This window comes from Geospiza fortis, unplaced genomic scaffold (assembly GCF_000277835.1).
Source record: "Geospiza fortis unplaced genomic scaffold, GeoFor_1.0 scaffold166, whole genome shotgun sequence".
In the NCBI taxonomy this organism is placed as follows: Eukaryota; Metazoa; Chordata; class Aves; order Passeriformes; family Thraupidae; genus Geospiza; species Geospiza fortis.
The window spans coordinates 11202067-11223145 of record NW_005054310.1 but is presented as its reverse complement, the minus strand read 5'-3'; the positions used below and the strand labels follow the sequence as shown (position 1 = coordinate 11223145).

Below are 21079 nucleotides of genomic sequence, written 5' to 3'. Positions count from 1 at the left end.
TGCTCTGTCTCACCTCTAACCTGTAACTGAGATGGGTGTAAAGATAGCCCTTTAATATTGCCGTAACTCAGAAGATGGTAACAGTCATGATCATCACCATCTACAACTCTTCAATGAAAATACGTGCCACAGTTAGATCACATCAAATGCCATCATGCACAGCACAATGTCAATGCATCCTTCCCTTCAGAATCTAAAAGAAACTACCTTCAAAGACCATGTCACAAGGCACAGCCATACACAGGCTTCTCTAGCTGTTAGAAGCTACTCAGAGAAACACATGAGTGTTGCTTGGCAAGATTGTCTCCTTATTCTCCTTGTTCCTATTCTTGCAATATGAGATGGGTCCCAGGCAGTTTAAAGCAAGGCCTTTGTCATAATTGGACAGTACCAAGACTTCACCTTAGGAACACCTCTTGAACTACTGAAGAGAAAGCCATAGAGACAAGTCTAATCATTGAATCAACAACAACAACCACCACCTAGACAACAGCAAATAATACTAACAGCAGTGAAATGTAAAGACAGGTAAGTAGGTAAGCAGGTGCCTGCCCACATACTGCAAAATAAAATCACTTAGGTAAGAAAATACCCTTAAAATCATTGAGTTCAAACAAACACTGCCAAGTCCACTATGAAAACCTACCCCTAACCACCACATCTGCACATCTTTTACTTACCTCCAGGGATGGTGACTCCCCTGCTTCCCAGGGCAGCCTGTTACAATGCTTCACAACTCTCTCCATGACATATTTTTTTCTGAACCTTCCTGGTGCTTGAAACCATTTTCTCTGGTCCTTCACTTGTTACTTGGGAGACAAAACTGTTCCCCAACCCACTACAATCTCCTGACAGGTAGTAATACACCGTGGTAAGGTTTCCCTGACCCTAGCTTTTTCCAGGTTAAATGCCTCCAGCTTCCTCAGCCACTCCTCATATGACTTGTGCTCCAGACCCTCCATCAGCCTTGTTGCCTTTCTCTGGCCATGCTCCAGCACCTCAATGACTTGGAGTGAAGGGCCCAGAACTGGACACATCACCCAAGGTGCAGCCTCACCAGTGCTGAGTACAAGGGCACAATCACTGCCTTGGTGCTGCTGGCCACACTATTTCTCATACAAGACAGGATGCCACTGGCCTTCTTGGCTACCTGGACACGCTAACACCTCTCTATTAGTTGGCCAACCTCAAGATGTAATGAGGTATCATTATGACATTTAATATACAGGCATCCTGGAGATGCAATTAGACAGTCACAACTAAAGAATAGTTGGCTTTTATACCCCTACAGATACCCATATGTCAAGATAAAATAAGAAGGCCAGCTCGGAGAATTTATATGAATGATACTTTGAAAATAATTGTTTCCAGCTATGTATATTTATTGGTGCATAAACAAATAGCCACTTTCATTTTAACTATGCCAAATGCACAAGATCATGGGGTTTTATATATACAGAAGAAACATAATAAGGTATATCCTTGGCTTATGCCAAGAAAAATATGCCTTGTGCTGGCCTTCTAGCTTTTACTGGATGAGAGATAAAAAGCACTAATCATTCCTGTAGCTTTAATACCAATATAATGATCTGAACGAGAAAGGGGAAAAATAGACTACTGAGGTTCTAAGGAACAGATACAAGGAACAATATATTCACCTCTAAATTTTGAATGTAACTATATTCATTGCCTTTCAGATGGTAGTGATACAAACTAAATTATTAACCTATAAGCTATTTAGGTCTACTGCCTATTTTTAAATTCTGACTACAGGCAAAATCAACATGCCAAATATTCTTAAAGGCATCAATGTTTTCCCAGTGTGTTCTGGAAAGATGAACTGTTAACTATTGTATAGTATGAACTGCGAAGTACAAAAACAGTCTTTAAATTCACCCCATATATATTAAGATAAAATAATTTGTCTGGGACACATTGGTGCACACACTCTTCCCATACAGGAAATACTTCATGATCATTGCTGATTATGACTGCAAAAAAAAAAAGCATCAACAAGACTCTAACTAGAAAAATCTTTTACTGTTAAGATCTACTAATCACTACCCTCTATTCCATATGTCAGTAAAAGATGGTAGCCCTAAAACTTTTCTAAAGTTTTTGTCTCAACGAAAATCACCAGCTTTTAACGCCATATTATAATAGTACTGTTTTACCATGATACAACACCCCTCTATGGTTTCACAGTCTCACTGTAAGTTAAATTATCTAAATTGATGTTGTCTCAATCCTCTCCTTGAATGCATGGCTCTCCCCTCCCATGCTCTGACTTCAGCATTCCCATGACTAGGCAGTCATCCAAGTTCACAATCTGAGGTGACCATCACAGCCCTACCACAGGCGGTTTTATATGCCATGACTTCTTTTCAAAAAGGCAAGATTACCAAGTTTTTCCTGCAAGAAGAATAAGAACAGACCTAGTACGTTTTTTTCACTACCAAACAAACTATTTAAGCAGTACAGTACTTAAAAGGATGTCAATAATCAGGTTATTGATGCAGAAAGCGAGGACAGTACTTCAAAATGTTTCATGGAACCAAATTTCAGGTGATTTTGTATTTTACTGTAAATTCCAGTGTTTTAATGAATTATTTCAGTTACTAAGATCAAGCCCTCATGTCTGGGGCTCTGAGCTTTCAGAACATAGTCTAAGATAAGGTTGTCCAGTTACTAAATCTATTAAGGCAGTGCCTACTGCCTGCCCCGCTCATACAATACTTGGAGGAACAAGAAGAAACTGCGCAAGTTAAGCAATTACAGTATTCTTATTGTTTTATTTATTGTTTCACATTAAATAATGCCACTCTTTGTGTTTAAATAAAGCTTTTCATAAAATCCTATGGCAAAGGTACTCCTTCTATCTTGAAGTACATATTTCAATCAGAATGAGTATTTCCAAGATATAATGTAAGTTATGTGAATACTCATATTGCCAACATTTATGCACTTTTAAAGAAATGAGATTACTTGCATGCTGACAGCTAAGCCTTTTCAGGTTGAATTGGATGAGTGACAAGACACTTAAAACCCTAAAAATATTTAGCAGTATATTTCAGTTCTTATTTTCCACTCATAAAACAGCAGGAAGTTTACTTTTAGTGTCTTTGTTGATGTTAAAAAAAAAGCCCCAAAGAAAATAAAAGAAAAATGGGCGAGGATTTCAAGGGTTCTTCTGGGAGCTAGATGTCTAAGTTTCATTAAATTTAATGTGATTTATATGCTTAAAGTTTTTAGGTTTCTTTAATATCCAAGCCAGAACCAAATAACCTTAAAAGTTTCAGAATTATTACAAGAGTAAAGTATAATGCTTGCTTCAATTAAAATGCCAGCAACCTGACAATTTCCCATAACAGAAGTTGCTTGACCAGATACAAGTGCCAGTAAAATTTAATAACCAAAGCTATCTGTATAATGGCAGAAAGGATAAAATTTAAAAGTTTCATTTCTTTCCTTTATAGGCTATCAAATAAGACTAAAAATAGTTCCACTTCAAACACTAAGAGGCTGTGGGTCAAGAAATGACCCACTAGCATACTGATAAATTCTAATGAAGATTACATAGGAAAGAATGGTAGGCGCTTGTTTTCCTATCCTTCACTTTTTTTTTTACTAGTTTACAGAAAAATAACTGTTATGGATAAGAAGTGATAGAAGGCTGTATATTCATTCACATTATTTGTGTGACCAATATCTGTGTCAGGAGCGGGTTGGATTAGATGACTTCCACTTGTTCTGTGATTCCAAGCCATTGCTGAAAATGCTTGGAAGGAAGCAAAAGGAGAAGGGATACAAGTTGGGATATGTATTCTGTGGGGGAAAAGGAGGCGGGAGAAGGGAGAGTGCATGGAATTTACTGAACTGTAAAGAAAATCTTTTAAAAATAAGATCTGAATTTATACTTTTTATATTTGCATTTATAAAAGCTGTCTTCTGCATAGATAGATAGATAGATAGATAGATAGATAGATAGATATAGACATATATATGTGGAATAGAGCTGCCAACAGATGCAAGCAATAGATCTTACCATCTACAGAGGTATTCAGAGATATATAACTCACATTAAAGATGTAGTGGCCTATTGAAGGCTATTACCCTAAAGCCAGCAATAAGTGAAAAACCCTAGTTTTACAGCACAGATAGGAACACACAAGAAAGAAATGACAAGTTTTTTAGAAAAGAACAGGTATTCTTTCACTCATACAGTATGTGTTAAATACTAGATCTTAAAAACAGTTCGTATATAGGCTCTCTTTAATAGCAATTATACAATGTTTATCTTATTTGCCTAGAAGTCCAATTGTGTAAGTAAAAACACAAATATGGCAGCATAAGGAATAGTACTTGAATGTACAACATATACAGATGCAGGAATAATGTTTTCTTCTTAAAAAAACCATCAGGAATTACATTACCTATAATCACAACAAGGCCTCATGGAAAAGATACAATAAACGTTCCATTTCATCTTATTGTAAAGTTCACTAAAAACAGCTTCTATTTTAAAGTAACATCTTTACCACTTCATTTTGTTTCTTAGTAAACCTCTTTAATAAAGGAAGTAACGATAAAAAAATTGCATCTTAGCAATTAATTGTTTCAAAAGGAATTCCAAACTGAGTCTTTACTATAAGAGACAAAAGAACTTTCAGTATGGATTTTTTTGGGTAAGACATGAAGTTTCATACCTTCACACCACTAAAAGTAGAAAAATTCAGAAGCCTTACAATAACATATGTAATGTTATTGTACATCTCCCTTAATCTCCCTTAAAACATTCTTTTTCCTATAAACGAATTAAAAGAAATTCCATGTTCTCATTTTACATGCCTACATCATCTGTGTAATAGATGGCAGCAGCTCTACTGTCATCAGCTGGAGATGTGGATATTAGAGTGAGCAGAATTCAGCTCAGTTCCCTTCACACATTATAGGTTATCAGAATGCTCAACTGGCAGATGCTACACATAATTTACAGGAGACTTGCACAGCTTGGTGAAGCAGCAGCTGAGGCCACATCAGATGTCCTACAACATCCTAAATGGCATGGGGCACTCCTATGAAGCAAGTTAATTAATCATGGTAAAACTAGAGCGCTATTCTATTCATCCAAAAGTAGATGTCTGTAACTGGTCAAGTTAAAAGCCATCTAAAAGCAGATTTCTCTATAGATACTTATGTGATAGGTGCTTTAATTTGCTACCCCAAGCTAGATGTAGTTTCATATAAATTAAGCTTCCTGAATAGATGTAAGGACAGAAATCTAGGAATAATTACAATGCAGAATATGTTAGCATGCCTTTTCATAACAGATGATTCAAGTGATGTCATGGTAAAACTTTTGATTTTAGAGCTTACTATACTATATTCTGAATCACTTATGGTTCAAGAAAGAATTTACCACATAAAGATCATAAATAAATTATACCAACTCAAAGTCTGATCCATATTAATCTTGAAAAATTGAAGTTTCTTGAAAAATTGAAAAACTAGGATTACAATAACCAAGCTTCTTATTTTTTCACAATGCCATTTAACATCTGTCTGCTGTCATTAATATGTATTTTTCACACCGTGAAGCTTAGGAATTCTTCTAAAGCAACCGAAAATCAGGAAATGGGTCCATCATTTCACCTACACATGCTACACTGCATTAAACTGAAAAGATCCATAACCTTAAATTTTGACCCATCTTTTTTATTTATGTTTATGTAAACCCTTTTTATTATACAGAATTTGATCAAACCAGAAGACAGGAAAGTTGCAGAAAAGAAAACAACAGAACAGAAATAATTAAAATTCCTAATGCTTAAGAACTTACTTACTATTGACATCAGTGTTAGTACATAGTGCTGTAAATTCTGCCCATGGTGACGAACCATTTTGGTGTCAGCTGTGACCATCACTTCTACATATCTTGGGTAGGAAAGAAAACGTTTCTTCCTGGAATGTGGATTGCCACCATCCTCTATGGAGAGGTTATTTAAAGCATACTCTAAACTGAGAGACTTCTGTAAAATGCTGCTCTTTTCATCTAAACTGCTGAAGGTTGGTTGAAATAAAGTGCTCTTCTGCAACTCGTTCTCTGTAAAGTAAAAAAAAAGATTTACTGTTGAATTCAGTTGCTAAATAGTAAAAAGGTAAAAGGCTACCCAAAATAGAAAAACTTATGTTTATGATCTTATTTTCAAGAGAAACTGTGGAAGAATTAAAAAAAATTAAAAAAAAAAAAGAAACACAGAAGACTATAATAGGAACATCAAATGAGATGTCCTGTATATTTTTATATAGTTCTATCATAAATAGATTATTTGTTACAAATTAGTTAAGAGACAGCAATACTACACAATTCCTAGAATGCAGTATAATCCAAACAGGAAGGCTGGAAGGAGATAAGCACTACAGTTTACTCAGTACAACAAAGGACACAAGTTAGTTAAACAAAACACATTTTTACACGCAAACTTTTGGTACCAGCAGAATAAATAACATCAAACTACTTCCAACTCCTGAATTCAAGTCCTTACTGACTTTCAAATTTACATAACATTATATTTAAATAAATATGTCATTTAACTTCATAAGCAAGTACACACCAAAAGCCTTAAATGACCTCTTCGACACTTTTGCAAATATTCATTATGTAGAATCAGGCTCTAAAGGAAATATGCAATCTACTCAGATGTCTCCAAACTAAGTACTGTAATACTTCCAATTACACTGTGTAGTCCAGCCACCAGAGGCTTCTGATGCCTGATATAGAAAAAACAATGCCTTTACCAGAGTCATCTTAGCTTACATAAAAAATACTCAATGGAGAAGCGCATCTGAATTCTCACTGCCCTCTAGAACTTCAGCAGCTAGCTGGGCACTCCAGCCCCTGCAGAAGAAACCTCCACTGTTTTTCTGGAAACTCGATTTCCCTCTTAAAAAGTAGCAGCCAAAGGATATGTCCACTAATCATTTTATTCTAATGACTTAGTGACTAGAGCACTGACCCAAGAAGTCACACTCCTGTCACCCTCAATTTGAGAGGATTTAAATCTACACATTCCATTATTGAAGGGAGGAGCCTTCATGTGTAAACTTCAAGCTATTTTTGAGAGATCCATAGTCTGTCTTCCTTAAAGTTAAGGTATGATGTGGCCAGAAAGAAAAATAGTAGAGACAACAGCAAGCACTTTACTGAGTAATTGTTTAAAAATCAATCACAAAATAAAGCTATACTAATTGTGAAGTCATTAGCACTAACAATAATGAGGGGAGAAAGCAGGGACTGGCTCTGAAAAGGAACTAGTTCAAGTGTATCCACACTCTTATGTGTTTAGACTGAGTTGGATGCTCCGATGAGAACTGGGAAGCAATTTCACATACACAATCTTTACTCTCAGACACAGAAAGTGTCTGAGACTGCAGAGTACCGGCAAAATGGGAAATAATACTTATATTTAAAGAAAGAGTTTAAAGATCATCTAAATTTATGGACCAAACAAATCAAAACCAAATCAAATTAATTTTGTTTACAAACACCAGAAAACAACAAGTGGTTAAGTAATAGCTATGAGACTTATCCAAAACATATTCTGGCAAACTCTGATGAGCTTCCACATCTAAAGGAAATAGAACTTATGGACTGAGGAGATGCAATAAATATCCTATCCTGACCTAACTAAGGCATATACCAGGGTTACAAAAAATTTCTTCATTGGCAAACTAGTTTTAGAAGAAAACAGTACAAAGTGGAGAAAATATTTGAATTTTAGAATTATCATAGCCCAATTTCAAACTAAAAATATGTATTGAATGCTATGTTCCTCCATATCTTCAGTCAAGGTTCCCTTACTAGAGAAAGAGAAACTGTCATGATTCCAAGTAGCGATATAAGTTGTTCCTCTGTGAAGAAAAGATATGAATAACCAAGCAAGACTAGCATTAAAGGAGACACATCATTTTTTAGAAGGACAGAAACATAAAAACACAAAGCTTTTCTTCATAAACATTTCTGCAACGTCACTGCCCCCAAAATGACAGTAAGCCTTAGCTCACAATCTTTTGTAATTGTTCCAAAAAATGAAAAGGGAGAAAATTACTATGTTCTTAATGCTTGAAGCCTTTTTGTCACACTAACTTGTTTAGATTAAAAAAAAAAAAACACACAAAAGAAACTAAAAGACCTCTAATTTCTTTCAGTACATATTATTTATCATTTAAAAAAAAGGCATAGGAATAAGAACATTTGCTTGAAGTAATGGTTATTTTCTGGCCTGAGTATCTATGAAAAAGCAGAATTCTCAAAAGAATGTTTTCGACTATAAAATATGTTATAAAAATTTTCCAAAATTAATAACACTAATCACCCAAGATTTTTTTTTTTTAATCTTTATGTTTTTAACCATCTACATAGACATTCTTCAAGAATAGTTCCAGTGAAAGTTCCCTGTTCAGCCTAGGAACTGATCAGGGAGCTGATCTTCCCTGCTGGCTCAGATTTCAGCACATAGGGATGGCATTCCCCTGCACCTGCAAAATTTCTGTCTTGAATTATGTCCAGCCTTCCTGTTCCCCTTTGTTATTAAGGACTGTTTCCCAAGAGACACTTTGAACCAGTGCCCTGAACAGGCCAAAGTCCACCCTCTGAAAGTCCAAGGCAGAGGTTCTGTTGATCTCCTTCCTTTAACTTTAAATAATACTAAATATTATGAATATGTAGCATAAATAAATTATTAAAATACACACAAGGACAAATATTTACAATAATGGGTAAGATTAGATTATAATAAATTAATGAGTAATATTAGATACTTCCATTATTAAGGAAGACAGATGTCATGTATTACCTGCTAGAATTGCAGTTACTTCATTATCTTATGTGAATATAAGCAACAGCTCCTGTGGATCTACTCTTTCAATGTTTACATATGGGACAATGTAGGTGTAAAAGCAAACCCACACTGAAGTTCTTGTAACATCATGGATTTCGTTTATATACACATTCTGTCCTACTTTTGAATTTGCCACTGTCACAAAACAAAAGGAACAGCTGACATGCCTATGTGAAAGAAATGTGTAGGTTCTAATGGCACAATGGGGAGAAAAATTATTTATTAAATAGAATCTTGCTTTTATTTTCTTTAGAACATCTGACATTTGAAAAAGGCACAATAAAATTTAAAGTATGACTGTACCTGAAACTTCACAAGGTTTATGGGATTTCTGATCTTCTTTTTTAAGTTCATCATGCCTGTATATAAGATGTGGTTTGTTATGTTCATCTTCATGTTCACCTCCATCCGCTTTCATCAGAGGTTCTAAAATGTATTCACCATCGTGTGCCTTGAAGGTGCCCATCTGAAAGCAAGAGAAGTAACTGAATTATTTTCCACTGAAAATACTGATATAAAAATAATTCTCATTGAAAAAAAAGCTATTTATGATAACATTTTGAAGTTAATGATCATACACATGCATATGAAATGGGGGAAACTCCAATAAAACCTGGAAGGTAAGGCAAGAGAAGTTTGCTTTCAGGGACTTGCCCCACCAGAATAACTCAGATTACCTCGCATATTAACAATGTATTAAAGGTAATTACAATAAGAGTTATGAAACAAAGGAGATCACAAAAATATAGAGAAACAAGGTATAACCAAGCAGGAGCAGTTGGGAACTGTGCAAAGGAGAGCAGAGGCCATCAAGAAATTCAGAATTTGACTGCTGTTCAAATTCTGGAATGATTTCTTGCCTTCTGCCCTTAACATAATTTACATAATATTCTTCTTCTAAAATTGCATTTTTCCCATCGATAAGAAAAATCAATAAGAAACAGTGTTAACATGATATTATTTTTGAAGATTCTTAACTGGAGCACCAGAAATTCAAAGTTGACACCATTAAAGTATCTTTTATCCCTGATTCCCTCAAAACACTCCCCATCCCCAGCCACCGCAGACACACATGGTTAACTATGTAATGGGAGCCACAGTAACCTGATTACCAACAAAAGCACTGGCACATACACAAAGAACAAAAATTAAGCTCCTTTCCCCCAGCTCCCTGTGCCATAATCCTTTCAATTATGAAATTCTAAAGTAGACTCTGTTCTTTCTCACTGCACTTCTAACCAAATTTATAATTTACCATGGCTTAAGTACTCCACCTCAGGAGACTACGAGGAGGAAGAAAGAATTTAATCAAACTATTTTCAAACTTTTTAGCAACTTCCTCAATTCAGCCAATTAAACACATCCAGTGAGTAGGTACACTTGCATCCTGATAGATGTTCTGCCACTAAAGCATAAGATTGACCAAAAAGACAGAAGCAACAACATACATAATACGGTTTAAGAGATTAAATGTTCATGTCAGCCTTGAAACTCAGGGTTATAGAGAGAGTGGAAGAGCAGGATAAATGAGAACAGAAGAATGGGGCTTTTTCAAACAACCTACTAAGTCTTCTACTAACTGCTGCAGCCTACTTTAGTGTCCAGGGTATTGTACTGGAATTATAATTTCCACTTGAATTTGGGATCCTTCTAAGCAGTTATCAGCTGTCGATCTGTAAGAGTCTGTTAGTCTGACACATGGCTGAAGCCCATCTCCAATCTTGTCTGATATATAACATTATTAGAGATAATGTCAACACATTGTGGATGAATCCTTTGCACCAGCTTTGTTGCAGAACGAAAAAAGACATTTAAATAGTATTTTCATTTCAAGACTGTTTAAATCTAACTCACAGAAGCACTTTTCCCCCTCAGTTTCATTTAAATTCTTTGCAAGTAGTCTTCATGCTGGATCCTTTATACATTCAGTTTAGCCTTCTCACATGCAGTGTTTCCTGGGCATGTAATTTGTAGAGGACAGCAGATCATATGTACCAAGAACAGCCTGGAAAGGGCTTCAGGAAAACAGGCATGCCACAGCTTGTAAGTTAGTCTTAAGGTACAACCTTTTAGGTTTGTAATGACAGGGACAGACAAGAGCCTGTTACTCAGGGACAAAGCATCAATTCCTGTTAAGATTCATGTTTTATTACATATACTATTATAAAGTCCCAGTTAACAAAATGTCATAAATCTGACCCTATACTATTTGTCAACACTCACATGCTAATTAATTATTTTCTCCTGATATACCAAACCCCATATTTCTACATAATAAATATTTAAAGTATGTTCTTCCAGATTTAAACAATAACTTTATTTTCCACATACATTTTACTTCCCTCCTTTCAAACAGGTGGAGCAGATAATCTGGGTTTGTTTCTTCAAGAGCTTTTCCAACAAACAGACAAGGAATGGTTTCAGTTACAACACACAGATTATAAGAAAAATACCCCAGAACTAACAAGGAAAGAATTTGTACTACATTCTAAACTAAACTTCCAGAATATCAGACTTCCACTGAAAAAGTAAAAATAAAAGATTAAAAAAAAAAAAAAAAAAAAAAAAGTAAAACTCCCAAACATAAGAGATATGTTTTTGACTGAGTCTCCTCACTTCAAAACTTCACAATAACAGACGACAAATTTACAGGCCAAAAAGAGAGACAGCTGGACGGGCAGAATCTTCCATTATGATTCCTGGCCTCAAAATTATTCCTAGCTTTTTTTTCACGTCAAAAGATTAACACAAGACAGTACAATTGTGTCCTTAAGACTAGAGAGTCCACCTTTACAGACACTTGGGACAACCACCTTAGAAAAATGGACTCAAGCTGTCAAGCTTCCTTTTGCTCACTCTTTAGCCCACTGATTCTCACACAGTATCCCAGGATCCTGTTTAGATATGGAAAAAAATAGCTGAGCAAAAATCTATAGTGCAAAAAGCTTTCATTCTTTCTACAATGAATTCTCTCCTCTTCAACAATGTATGGGTAAAGAAGCAATTACTACCACTGAGTAGTTATGAAGGCCTCCTACCTGTAGTCTATGACAAATTTTTGCACATCACTGAACACACTATGCTCTATGGATGAAAGAGCAAAAATTAAGAGATCAAGCAGTGTTCTATCTTAAGAAAGGTATTTGATACTTGTCATTCAAAGCCAAAGAAGACATTGAACTTGTAGCCACCAATTCCAATCCTCCAAATCTGCCGTGAAACTACATGGTTTGCTCCTCATTTTCCTAACACATGCATCTACAAAAATTCAGTCACCAGTTACATTGCCTATTTACAGTCCTCCAGCCAGGAAAGTGATACTTCATGTGGTGACAGATTCTGCTGATACAAATGGAACTATTTCTGCATCTTGGACACACAAGGAAAAGAGCTGTGAGATCCAAATGAAGAATACTTTTGGTAAAATGAAATAAAGAAAAGTCACTTAGATGTACAGAGGTAGGTTGCTGAAACAGGAGCACAAGCATTTGCAGGAAATTAAACCAGAAATGAACTGGATTTATTTACCATCCACAGATGCCTCTCAAATCATCTAACATGAAAGCTGCCTGAATCATTCTATTTCTGTTATTCAGCTAAAGAGATAAAAGCACATTTAAAAGATCTCTTCAGTAGAAGTAGAGTACAAAATTGAAAACAGTCTCCTGCACATCATAAATAAGTGGTCCAAAGAAGGAGTGCTACCCAGAACTATGCATATGCGTAGATTTGAGAAAATTTATGAGAAAGCCCACATGAGAATGATAATTTATATTTTGGATTTAAAATATTATGGATGAGCTAGACACTTTAAATTAAATCAAGGTTGAGGGGATCAACACAGCTACTCACTATACGGTATGACTTAGTGGTTTAAAGCAGCTTAAAACTGCATAGTCTTAACCAATATTAACTCTATTGCAAGAGTTATAGAAGTAAATATTGCAAAATTATGGTTAAAGAATGTACCATGCCCATATACAAATTACATCTTTGTTTATAAAGTTTTCAGAACACATAGAAAACATAAGGGATATATAGCAGATTTCAGAAATGAGGAATTAGTACATCCAACAGCACAACTGGAACAGTTTCATAAAAACTCTAAAAGGACAAATGAAGCTCTGGAAAACTTGACTCTAAACTGGCAGACTCCCTCCCCGGTAAGCTCCACTCCTGTGCTCAAGTACTTCTCATGCTCTTAAAGTATGGCTTCTTAACTCACTTAAAAATCTGTAAGTAGTTTATAGCAAGAGCACTTTAACAGTCAAAGTAATTTACAAAATCCCTTCCTTTTATACTATTCTCTTCCCCTCTACTTTCCCTCCTCTTTTGATTATTCAAATCTCTTGAATCATATAAGAATCCCTCCCCCTTTTACTTCCTGCTTCGCTGTTATAATATTTTATGATGAAAGACTTAACAAACATTGCTTAATTAAAGAAAAAAGTATTACAGTGATCATAGTACACTGTCAACATTTGGAAGATAATTCAGCTAGAAACACAATAACAGATAGCAGTTCAAGCTAATGTATTAAGATCAGAGCTAAAATAATTGAAATAAGAAAATAGTAATAAAATAATAAATTTTATATTTCTTCCCTCACCAGGGAAGAAATATCTAGCAACAAATGTTTTCTGGTAAAAAACACTTTAGAAGTGATTGAAAGTAACATTACGTTTGAAGTTCTTACAGAATAAAATTCAAAAAAGTTTGTTATAGATATCTAACTACATCTTACAAATTCTGTGATGTTAAGATTGCATGAACTGAGTATAATCACACCACTAAAATAATTGATGGGGCATTCATCTATGGTTGGAAGTGTCCTAGTCTGCAAAGACACCTGAGCTTTGGTTAGATAAAATTTCTTAATTCCAGATTGAAACTTAAGTTCCATGTAAGTGCTTAAAGGGATTTTACCTATTTGTATGTTTAGACCACACCTTACCAATAACCGTATGATAACCAGGAGTTTCTAATAAAATTTGTAGCCAAAACAGAGGGGCTAAACAGCAAAAAACTTAAGAGAATGTTAAAAAAAAAAAATCTCAAAGCCACCTGGAAAGAGCATTAGTTCAGGGAAAAAAAAAAGATTCAGTGGAGTGGAAGGAAGAGAGAGGGGTCATTTTTTTTTTACCTTTATATACAATTAACAGTGAACAAGCTAGACAAGCCAACTAAAAATATGCATAACAACTTTTTTTTAATAGATATAGACATGGAGATTCCATTACAGAAAACAGTATACACTGCCTGTTTACATTGGCAAAACAAAATGTATAAATACATACATGGATTTTCTTGCTTGTTTGGGGGTTGCTTTGGGAGGGAGTAGGTTGTTGGCTTTTATTTTTGACTTTTAGGGGATTTAGTTTTAACACCTCAACTATTATCAAGCTAAGTATTCTGACAGAACACAGACCTAGAGGATCCATACACTTTATCTTGAAGGAAACTCCATCACATCATCTCACCTGTCTCAGAAAATGTCAAGCAAATTTACATTTGCAACTTATCTCTGTTTAAAGAGAACTTCCTAGTTTGATGTTTTTAAGTAGATGCAGAACCACCTTTTTATCTCACTGGGAGATGAATAGCTCCATACAGTCCTTTTGACCTCATAAGCACCATCACAGGCAGTTATCGCTCAAGAGCACACAAGCTATGGTTAGATTTTCACCTTAGTCAGCCACACAGTAAGCTACCTTGAGTACTTCTGTAAATATGTGCATTCCCAGAAGATATTAACTGTTCTCAGTGTCTGGCTTTGCTATCTTAATCTTGCCATTTTCTACATGAGGGTACGTCTGAAATGGAAAGACAATCGAGACTATTGCAGATACACTATCTCATATGGGAAGCCTATCTATTCCCCAAGAGTACAAAGTTTCCTGAGATCCATGACAGCTAAATGTTGACTGCCACCTGGGACTGGAAGCATTAAGTTCAGACAAAAAAAGAAAACCCACACACAACCTCTCCCCCCCCACCTACTTGCACACCAGTAATTTAGCTTAGTGACAGCAAAGGGCCATATGCTGTGTACTCTGCCCTTCCCTGACACAGAAACTTCTGTGTATTTCCTCAAAGTTTAATGAACATGTGTTTGTGTATATATATAGACAGATAAAAGTAAATCAAAGTTCCTCTGGCTGCCCAGAGCACACCAGCAAATTCACCTGGGTCACACAGATCCAAATAATAAAAGCAGCAGTTGAGAACAAGCTGCAGCCATCAAAACAATTTATTTGGCAAACATATGGGCAAAGAATGTGCCCAAGCAGTCACCAAGGAAAGGCCACTAGACACAGGACATGGAGGCCAGTGACGGCTGAGCACCCCTGACATAAAACGTTACATAGGCACATCCTCCCTGTTGAGAGGACGATTCCTCCTGAATTTTGCTGGTGAACAAGTAGACACATACTCAGTTCCTACTGCTTTTGATAAAACATTTTCTGTGACAGACCTTCACCTGCACAATCTGCAACTCCACATATCTTCTCAGTTTATACATGCAATTACCACCTGTATTTGCTGATCTGTGCTGCCCCATGTGTGAAGGTATAGCATCTGTGGAAGTATTTCCAGGAAAAGTTGAGATGCAAAGAGCCTGAGGAAAACATACTGGAGAAGATTCGGGGTTTTTAAAACAGCAGTAGAGGGGACTGAAATTGTCTATTTTGTAACAAGCCAAAAAGAAAGAACATTTTATCTTAAACTTGCAAAGGAAAACCTTTTTCTTAAAACCACCTTGTGCTGATCAGAGACAGAGCAAATGCTCAGGGTTATAATGGAAGCACTGAAACTCTTCCTGCAGATCCAGAGCCAGAGTCTCACCTTATATACATGTATGACACAAGAAACCAGAACTACCACGTGGAAGTCTTCAGATCACCCAGCCAGTAGTAGTAAGACCCTGTTTGCTCAAGCAAGAATCAATTGCCTTGAGCTGACATTTTAATAGGACTGTTTTCCTAGCTTATGATGGAATCAGTATATTAAGATAAAAAAACTATGAAATCCAGTATGCACCTTATGGATATTCATAGCATTATAAATCTAACCCAAATACTGAAACTATCCTGCCTTCCAGATTTAGAAAATATCTTCTTTGAAGTGACAGCTTAGAAGTTAAAGCATTAAATTACCTCAAGGTAAGCATATTTTCTAGTTACAAGTGTTAAAGTTTCTTGGAAAAAACAACTTAGTTTCACTCACTGAGGCTGTCAGTACTAAGGAGCACAAAACCAGGGAGCAAATATCTGGCGTTTGTTACCTGCACTAGATCTGCACAAGACACTAAATGCTGGCTATGCTAGCAGTAGCTTTTGGCAAGTTTTTGGGCTTTGGATTGTTGGAATTTTTAACCAATTAAAAATCACAGTTTTTTAAGACAAATTCCAAGACTGCTTACTTTTCCCTAAAAGGAGCCACTTTACCAATCCATAGCAGCAGACAGAGCTGTTTTCAAAATCTCTGAGAAAGGTGATTCGCTGACCCAGATTAATAAAAAATAAACACAACCTCCTGTACTGAGGATTGCGAAGATCCACACTTAGGTTCATACTCCTGCCCTTCTACAGACTAAAGTAAGTCTGATGTGCAGTAAAGGGAGCATTACCAAAGGGTTCCCTCGAGATGCTGAGGAAGAAAACTGTCACCCTCCAAAGCTACATTAGAACAAAGAGGTCCTGCCTTCCTGGACTGCAGGCAAATCCATGCAAGAAGAGATTCATGTGTACTTTTCTACTCCTAACTACCGCCAGCCAGTGAGCATGTGAAATTGCTCTACACACGAGAGACTAGACACCCAAAATAAGGTATTTTTCCTTCTTTTTTACCTTTTCATCTCTCACAGTAGTCACATAAAACACCTTTGGCGCTTTAAGCATTTAGCTCACAAAAACTGATTTTAACTGTTCTCAGCATCAGCCAACACCCTCCTAACCCCTGAGAAAAAAATACCAGGTTTCTCAACAGAGTAAACAAACTGTTTCTGTAGCATTCATTCAGGATGATGAAAAAAAAAATCAAAAAAAGTTCCTTTCTTTAGATGGGTCCTGCTAGGAAGTGAAGGTGCATTCTAGTTAAAATAAGAGAGCTATCATCATTTATAAGACACTTCATTCACTGGTATTAGCTTGTATTTGTCATTAAGCTCGTAAGTCACATGTTCTCAAAAGTGAAATGATTTTTAACTATTTGGGGATTTACCTCTTTGATTTTGCTGTCTGCCTAACCTTTGAAAGGTATATTTAGTCCACATGCCTCCAGGGACATCCTCAGCAGATTCCATTCCCTGTCTGTAGGAAGCTGTAACTGACTAAGGCAATAAAAGCAAAAAGTATGGAACTTCAGAAAATAAAGTGAAATAAAGCATGAAATCTCAAAAATTACTATAAAGATGCAAGAAATATGCCTGTATGTGATCAGATGTTCAGCTATGCACCCAGGCCATCACTCCAAATGACCTTCTGCCTTTGATGGAACCCAAAGTTCCCTAATTATACACTCTCTCCTTGCAATTACTACAGACTCCCTGCTGACCTTCTAACCTCCCTGTGCCATTTGCACCCCTGAACCCAGGGCATGCTCTGAAATGTAACACAACAAAACTGCATACAGGGAGTCAGGAGCCATTAAGCAATGCTCCATGGGTACTCTGGGTTGTAGGTGCTCTTAGCACATGCAGGAAAAGGCTTAACAGAGGGTGAAATGGCAAATCAGGATGGAGGGGGACAACGCACTCAACCTGAGAATGCAAAAAAAGGAAAGAAAGAAGGAACTTGAGGAGAAGTGAAGCTGTGAATGAACGCAGTCAGACCTTGGGGATAGATGAATACAGGATAAAGTGAACACAAGTCTCTGGTCTCACTTCAGATGACTCAAGCACATGTCGTAAGCAATTTTTAAAATTCCATTGTTACATTTCCTGTACCTTTATAACTAAGTACAAGTCATTTTCTCCTCCCTAGCTTTTACAGCATTGGTCAAATATAAGCAGCTCTCTTATATATGCAAAGCTGGAAGATAGTTCAAAGCAGTATCTTAACTTCCATACACTAAGCTCAAGTTCAGTGATCCTACAGAGAAAGGACCTTACCTAAAATAAATATAATGCAAGGCTACTGAGTCACTAGCCTGGTTTGTACCCTCTTGCTCCCCATAAATAGTATCTTACCTCAGCAGCAGTCAGACTTTAAATATTTGGATGCACTCACGAAGCATGGCACTGCTCATTAAAAAAAGAGCAATAACTGACTAATGTATTTTTTCAGGTACATTTGTTGAACACACAAACCCATGAAATTTTAAAAGCTTTGAGGATAAAAACATCTTTTTACTAATTTTTGACGGTAGTCCCATCTAGGAATAGGGAATGCGTTCAGGGAGGACAAGATCTCACAAGATAATTCCACCTGGTCTGTAGTTCCCTCTTTTCACATTCATTCTTCTCTAAACTCCAAAAAAGTTTTCTCCTTTGGCAGTCGCACAAGGCAGAAAACATCTGCTTTGAATCCATGAGTTTGAGGAAGAACATTAGTTTGAAGGCTCTGAGTCAGGTTGGAGGACACTCTGTGCAGTTACAGGCAACCAGCTGGCTGTGACCACCACACAATCCCTCTCTGGAAAACTACAGGCATAACCCACAGAAGTGCAACAGCATCCATGGAGGCTCTGCTTCCTCTTCTGAAAACTACCACCACTGAGAGGAAAGCAGACACAACCCTGGCTATGCTACACACCTTCCAAGGTTGTATCTGCCTAGGCAGAAAGTGAAATGAGAGGTGAGAGAAAGTCCTGAGAGCAGCGAGACAGAGAGGTCTTTGCTGGTGGCTCAGACCAGGCACTCTGCGAGCCAGGCAATGACTGAGGACATGAAGTATAGCTGGAAGCTGCAGTGACAAGCTCACAAGGCTCATCTAGGAGAGGCAAAGGTCTAATTTAAAGGCACTCAGGGATTTCTGACCATACACATACATGATGATACTGCAATGTATCAGTAAGGAGGAGGGGAGAGAGAAATAAGAAGTGAGACATTCAGCTTGTTGCAGGCAAGAAGATGATCCTGTGATGAAGAAATTGAGAACTGATAAATAAGGCATTTGAGACAATTTTCAGCAGCACTAAGTACAGGTTTTGATGAAAAGTAATTTTTAATGTATGTGGTCCCTTCAAGTAATGCAAAGCAACAGTTTACAGGAATAGAATTCAAACAGGCAACAAAGGCTGTTGAAAGTAGAAATTCTTAGAACTTTTCATATTTTTCTGTATAAAGTATGCTACTATTCTCAATGACATGACATTTGAGCATCTATTAAAACATGAAACATGGAAGAAATAAACCAAAACCAAGCATATTTGTGATACCTCATCTTTCCCTCTCTTAGTAAACACACTACTCCCTCTCTTAGTAAACACATTAAGATATTTGGTATAGTTTTGAATTGGATTTTGGACTACATAGTCAAGAACCAGGAACAGTTATTTGTAAAGCAAGATATATACATAAAACTTAGGATGAATACAGAATTACTGTTTTCAAATGCTTGCTTCCTCACTAATTTCCAAGGACTATCCGAAGTCCACACAGCTCAACCCAAAGACGAGATGGTATATATGCAAATATCCAAGAAGCACAAGAAAGAGGTGTTTCTTTCAAATAGCAGTTATTTCTGGTTCTCTCTTCTATCCTGCGCATCACCCTCTTTTAATATACATCACACAGTCTTTAATACATCCAACCAATTGCATTTTATTTTGTGTAGACTAGAAAGAGCCTAGTATATGAAGTCAGATTTTCCTGAGGTCCCAAAAATAACAGTCTTGCACATTTAGTTTCCTGAGTGACTGGACAAAATGGAACAACACCAACTTCAATTCACAGTAATATTTACAATGCTGTATTTCTACAGTGTGCCTGTCACACAACTTGTCCTTGGCATTTCAATAAGTAGTGATTTGGCAAAGCACAAGGCAACAGTCTTCATGTTTCTAGACACAAAACTATAAAATTTAGCAACACAATACAACTGTTTTCAAAGACAGTTGTATGATACTATTTCTCCATTATCACTTTGGAAGACATAATAAATGCTATCAAGGGATAAGTACAGAATGTACATCATTGCAGTTTTGATTTGTCTACTCAAAACAATTCTTAAGAAGGGTTTCACAGGCACACTTCCACTGAAGTTAGGAAATTTCCTATTCCCTTTTAGCAGAAATGTGTTTAGAGAGCACTGCTGCACACTTATTAGGATACAACATACCTTTACAACATTGTTGAAAGCTGAGGAAGAAACTGATCAACACCAGCTCTTCTCTCACCATCTCAACTACCATTACTCCTCACCCACAACCACAATATCTGTTAAGCTACAAACACATAACTGATGCAACTGACAGCATCATTGTATTGAGACAATAGCTTACTGTGTTTCTAAGACATGCTTTTTCCCTCTGTTATAATGCTCTTGGTGTCAGGAGTTACATCAACCAACTACATTACTGGCCAGCAAGAGATCCTTTGAAAGCGGCATTTGTATATCCCACCAGAGAAGTATCATCATGACTGCACACTGCTGATGCCAAGACGTTTCATGACCAACTACTTGGAATGATGCCCAAGAATTTCCAGCTCAGCTCTCCAGCAAAGGCATCCCACTACATTTCTTTCAGGGAGGAGAATATGAATGGAGACAGGAAGCAGTGACCAACATGCTTACCAAACCACCACAGATGCTGAAGACAGCCATGTGCGTTTCCTGGGCATTGACATGCCCGCGGTAGAAACAGTGCCGCAAATCAGGGGACGGCTGCTTCTGCGGGGCCCCGACGTGCACCACCGTGTACTGAGCAGCAAGGAATCCTGCATCAGCACTCAGGTTCAGCTGGAAGACCTGCCCGTATGCTCTGAGCTGGTAATGTGTTCGGAAAACAGCGGGCTCCAGCGGCGCCTCCAAGCTCCTTTTCCTCCTTCTGAAGTGACGCGTGTGCGGGAAAACTTCTCCAAACTCATTCACTCGGACAGGTGTGATGATTTCATAAGAGGAGAGCTGCTTCACCAAAGTCTCTGTAACAGAAGGCAGGAGGCTCAGTCTGACACCGCAGCACATCAGCAACGCCGCGCCGGCATCCGCACGGCTCCTGGCACGGCACTCGTGGCG

At 37.0% G+C, this 21079-nt stretch overlaps 1 protein-coding gene across 1 annotated transcript in view; it reads right to left on the bottom strand.

Moving 5' to 3' along the window:
• The window catches only part of ADAMTS20 (ADAM metallopeptidase with thrombospondin type 1 motif 20), an 85590-nt gene extending 64562 nt beyond the window's left edge, over nt 1–21028 (bottom strand). Inside the window, exons 1-3 of the mRNA XM_005419307.2 lie at nt 20639–21028; nt 9204–9366; nt 5844–6103 (exon numbers count right to left, since the gene is read on the bottom strand). Coding sequence (XP_005419364.1) covers nt 5844–6103; nt 9204–9366; nt 20639–21028 — 813 coding nt within the window. The remainder of the gene's footprint in view (nt 1–5843; nt 6104–9203; nt 9367–20638) is intronic.
• Nucleotides 21029–21079: the final 51 nt, after the last annotated feature.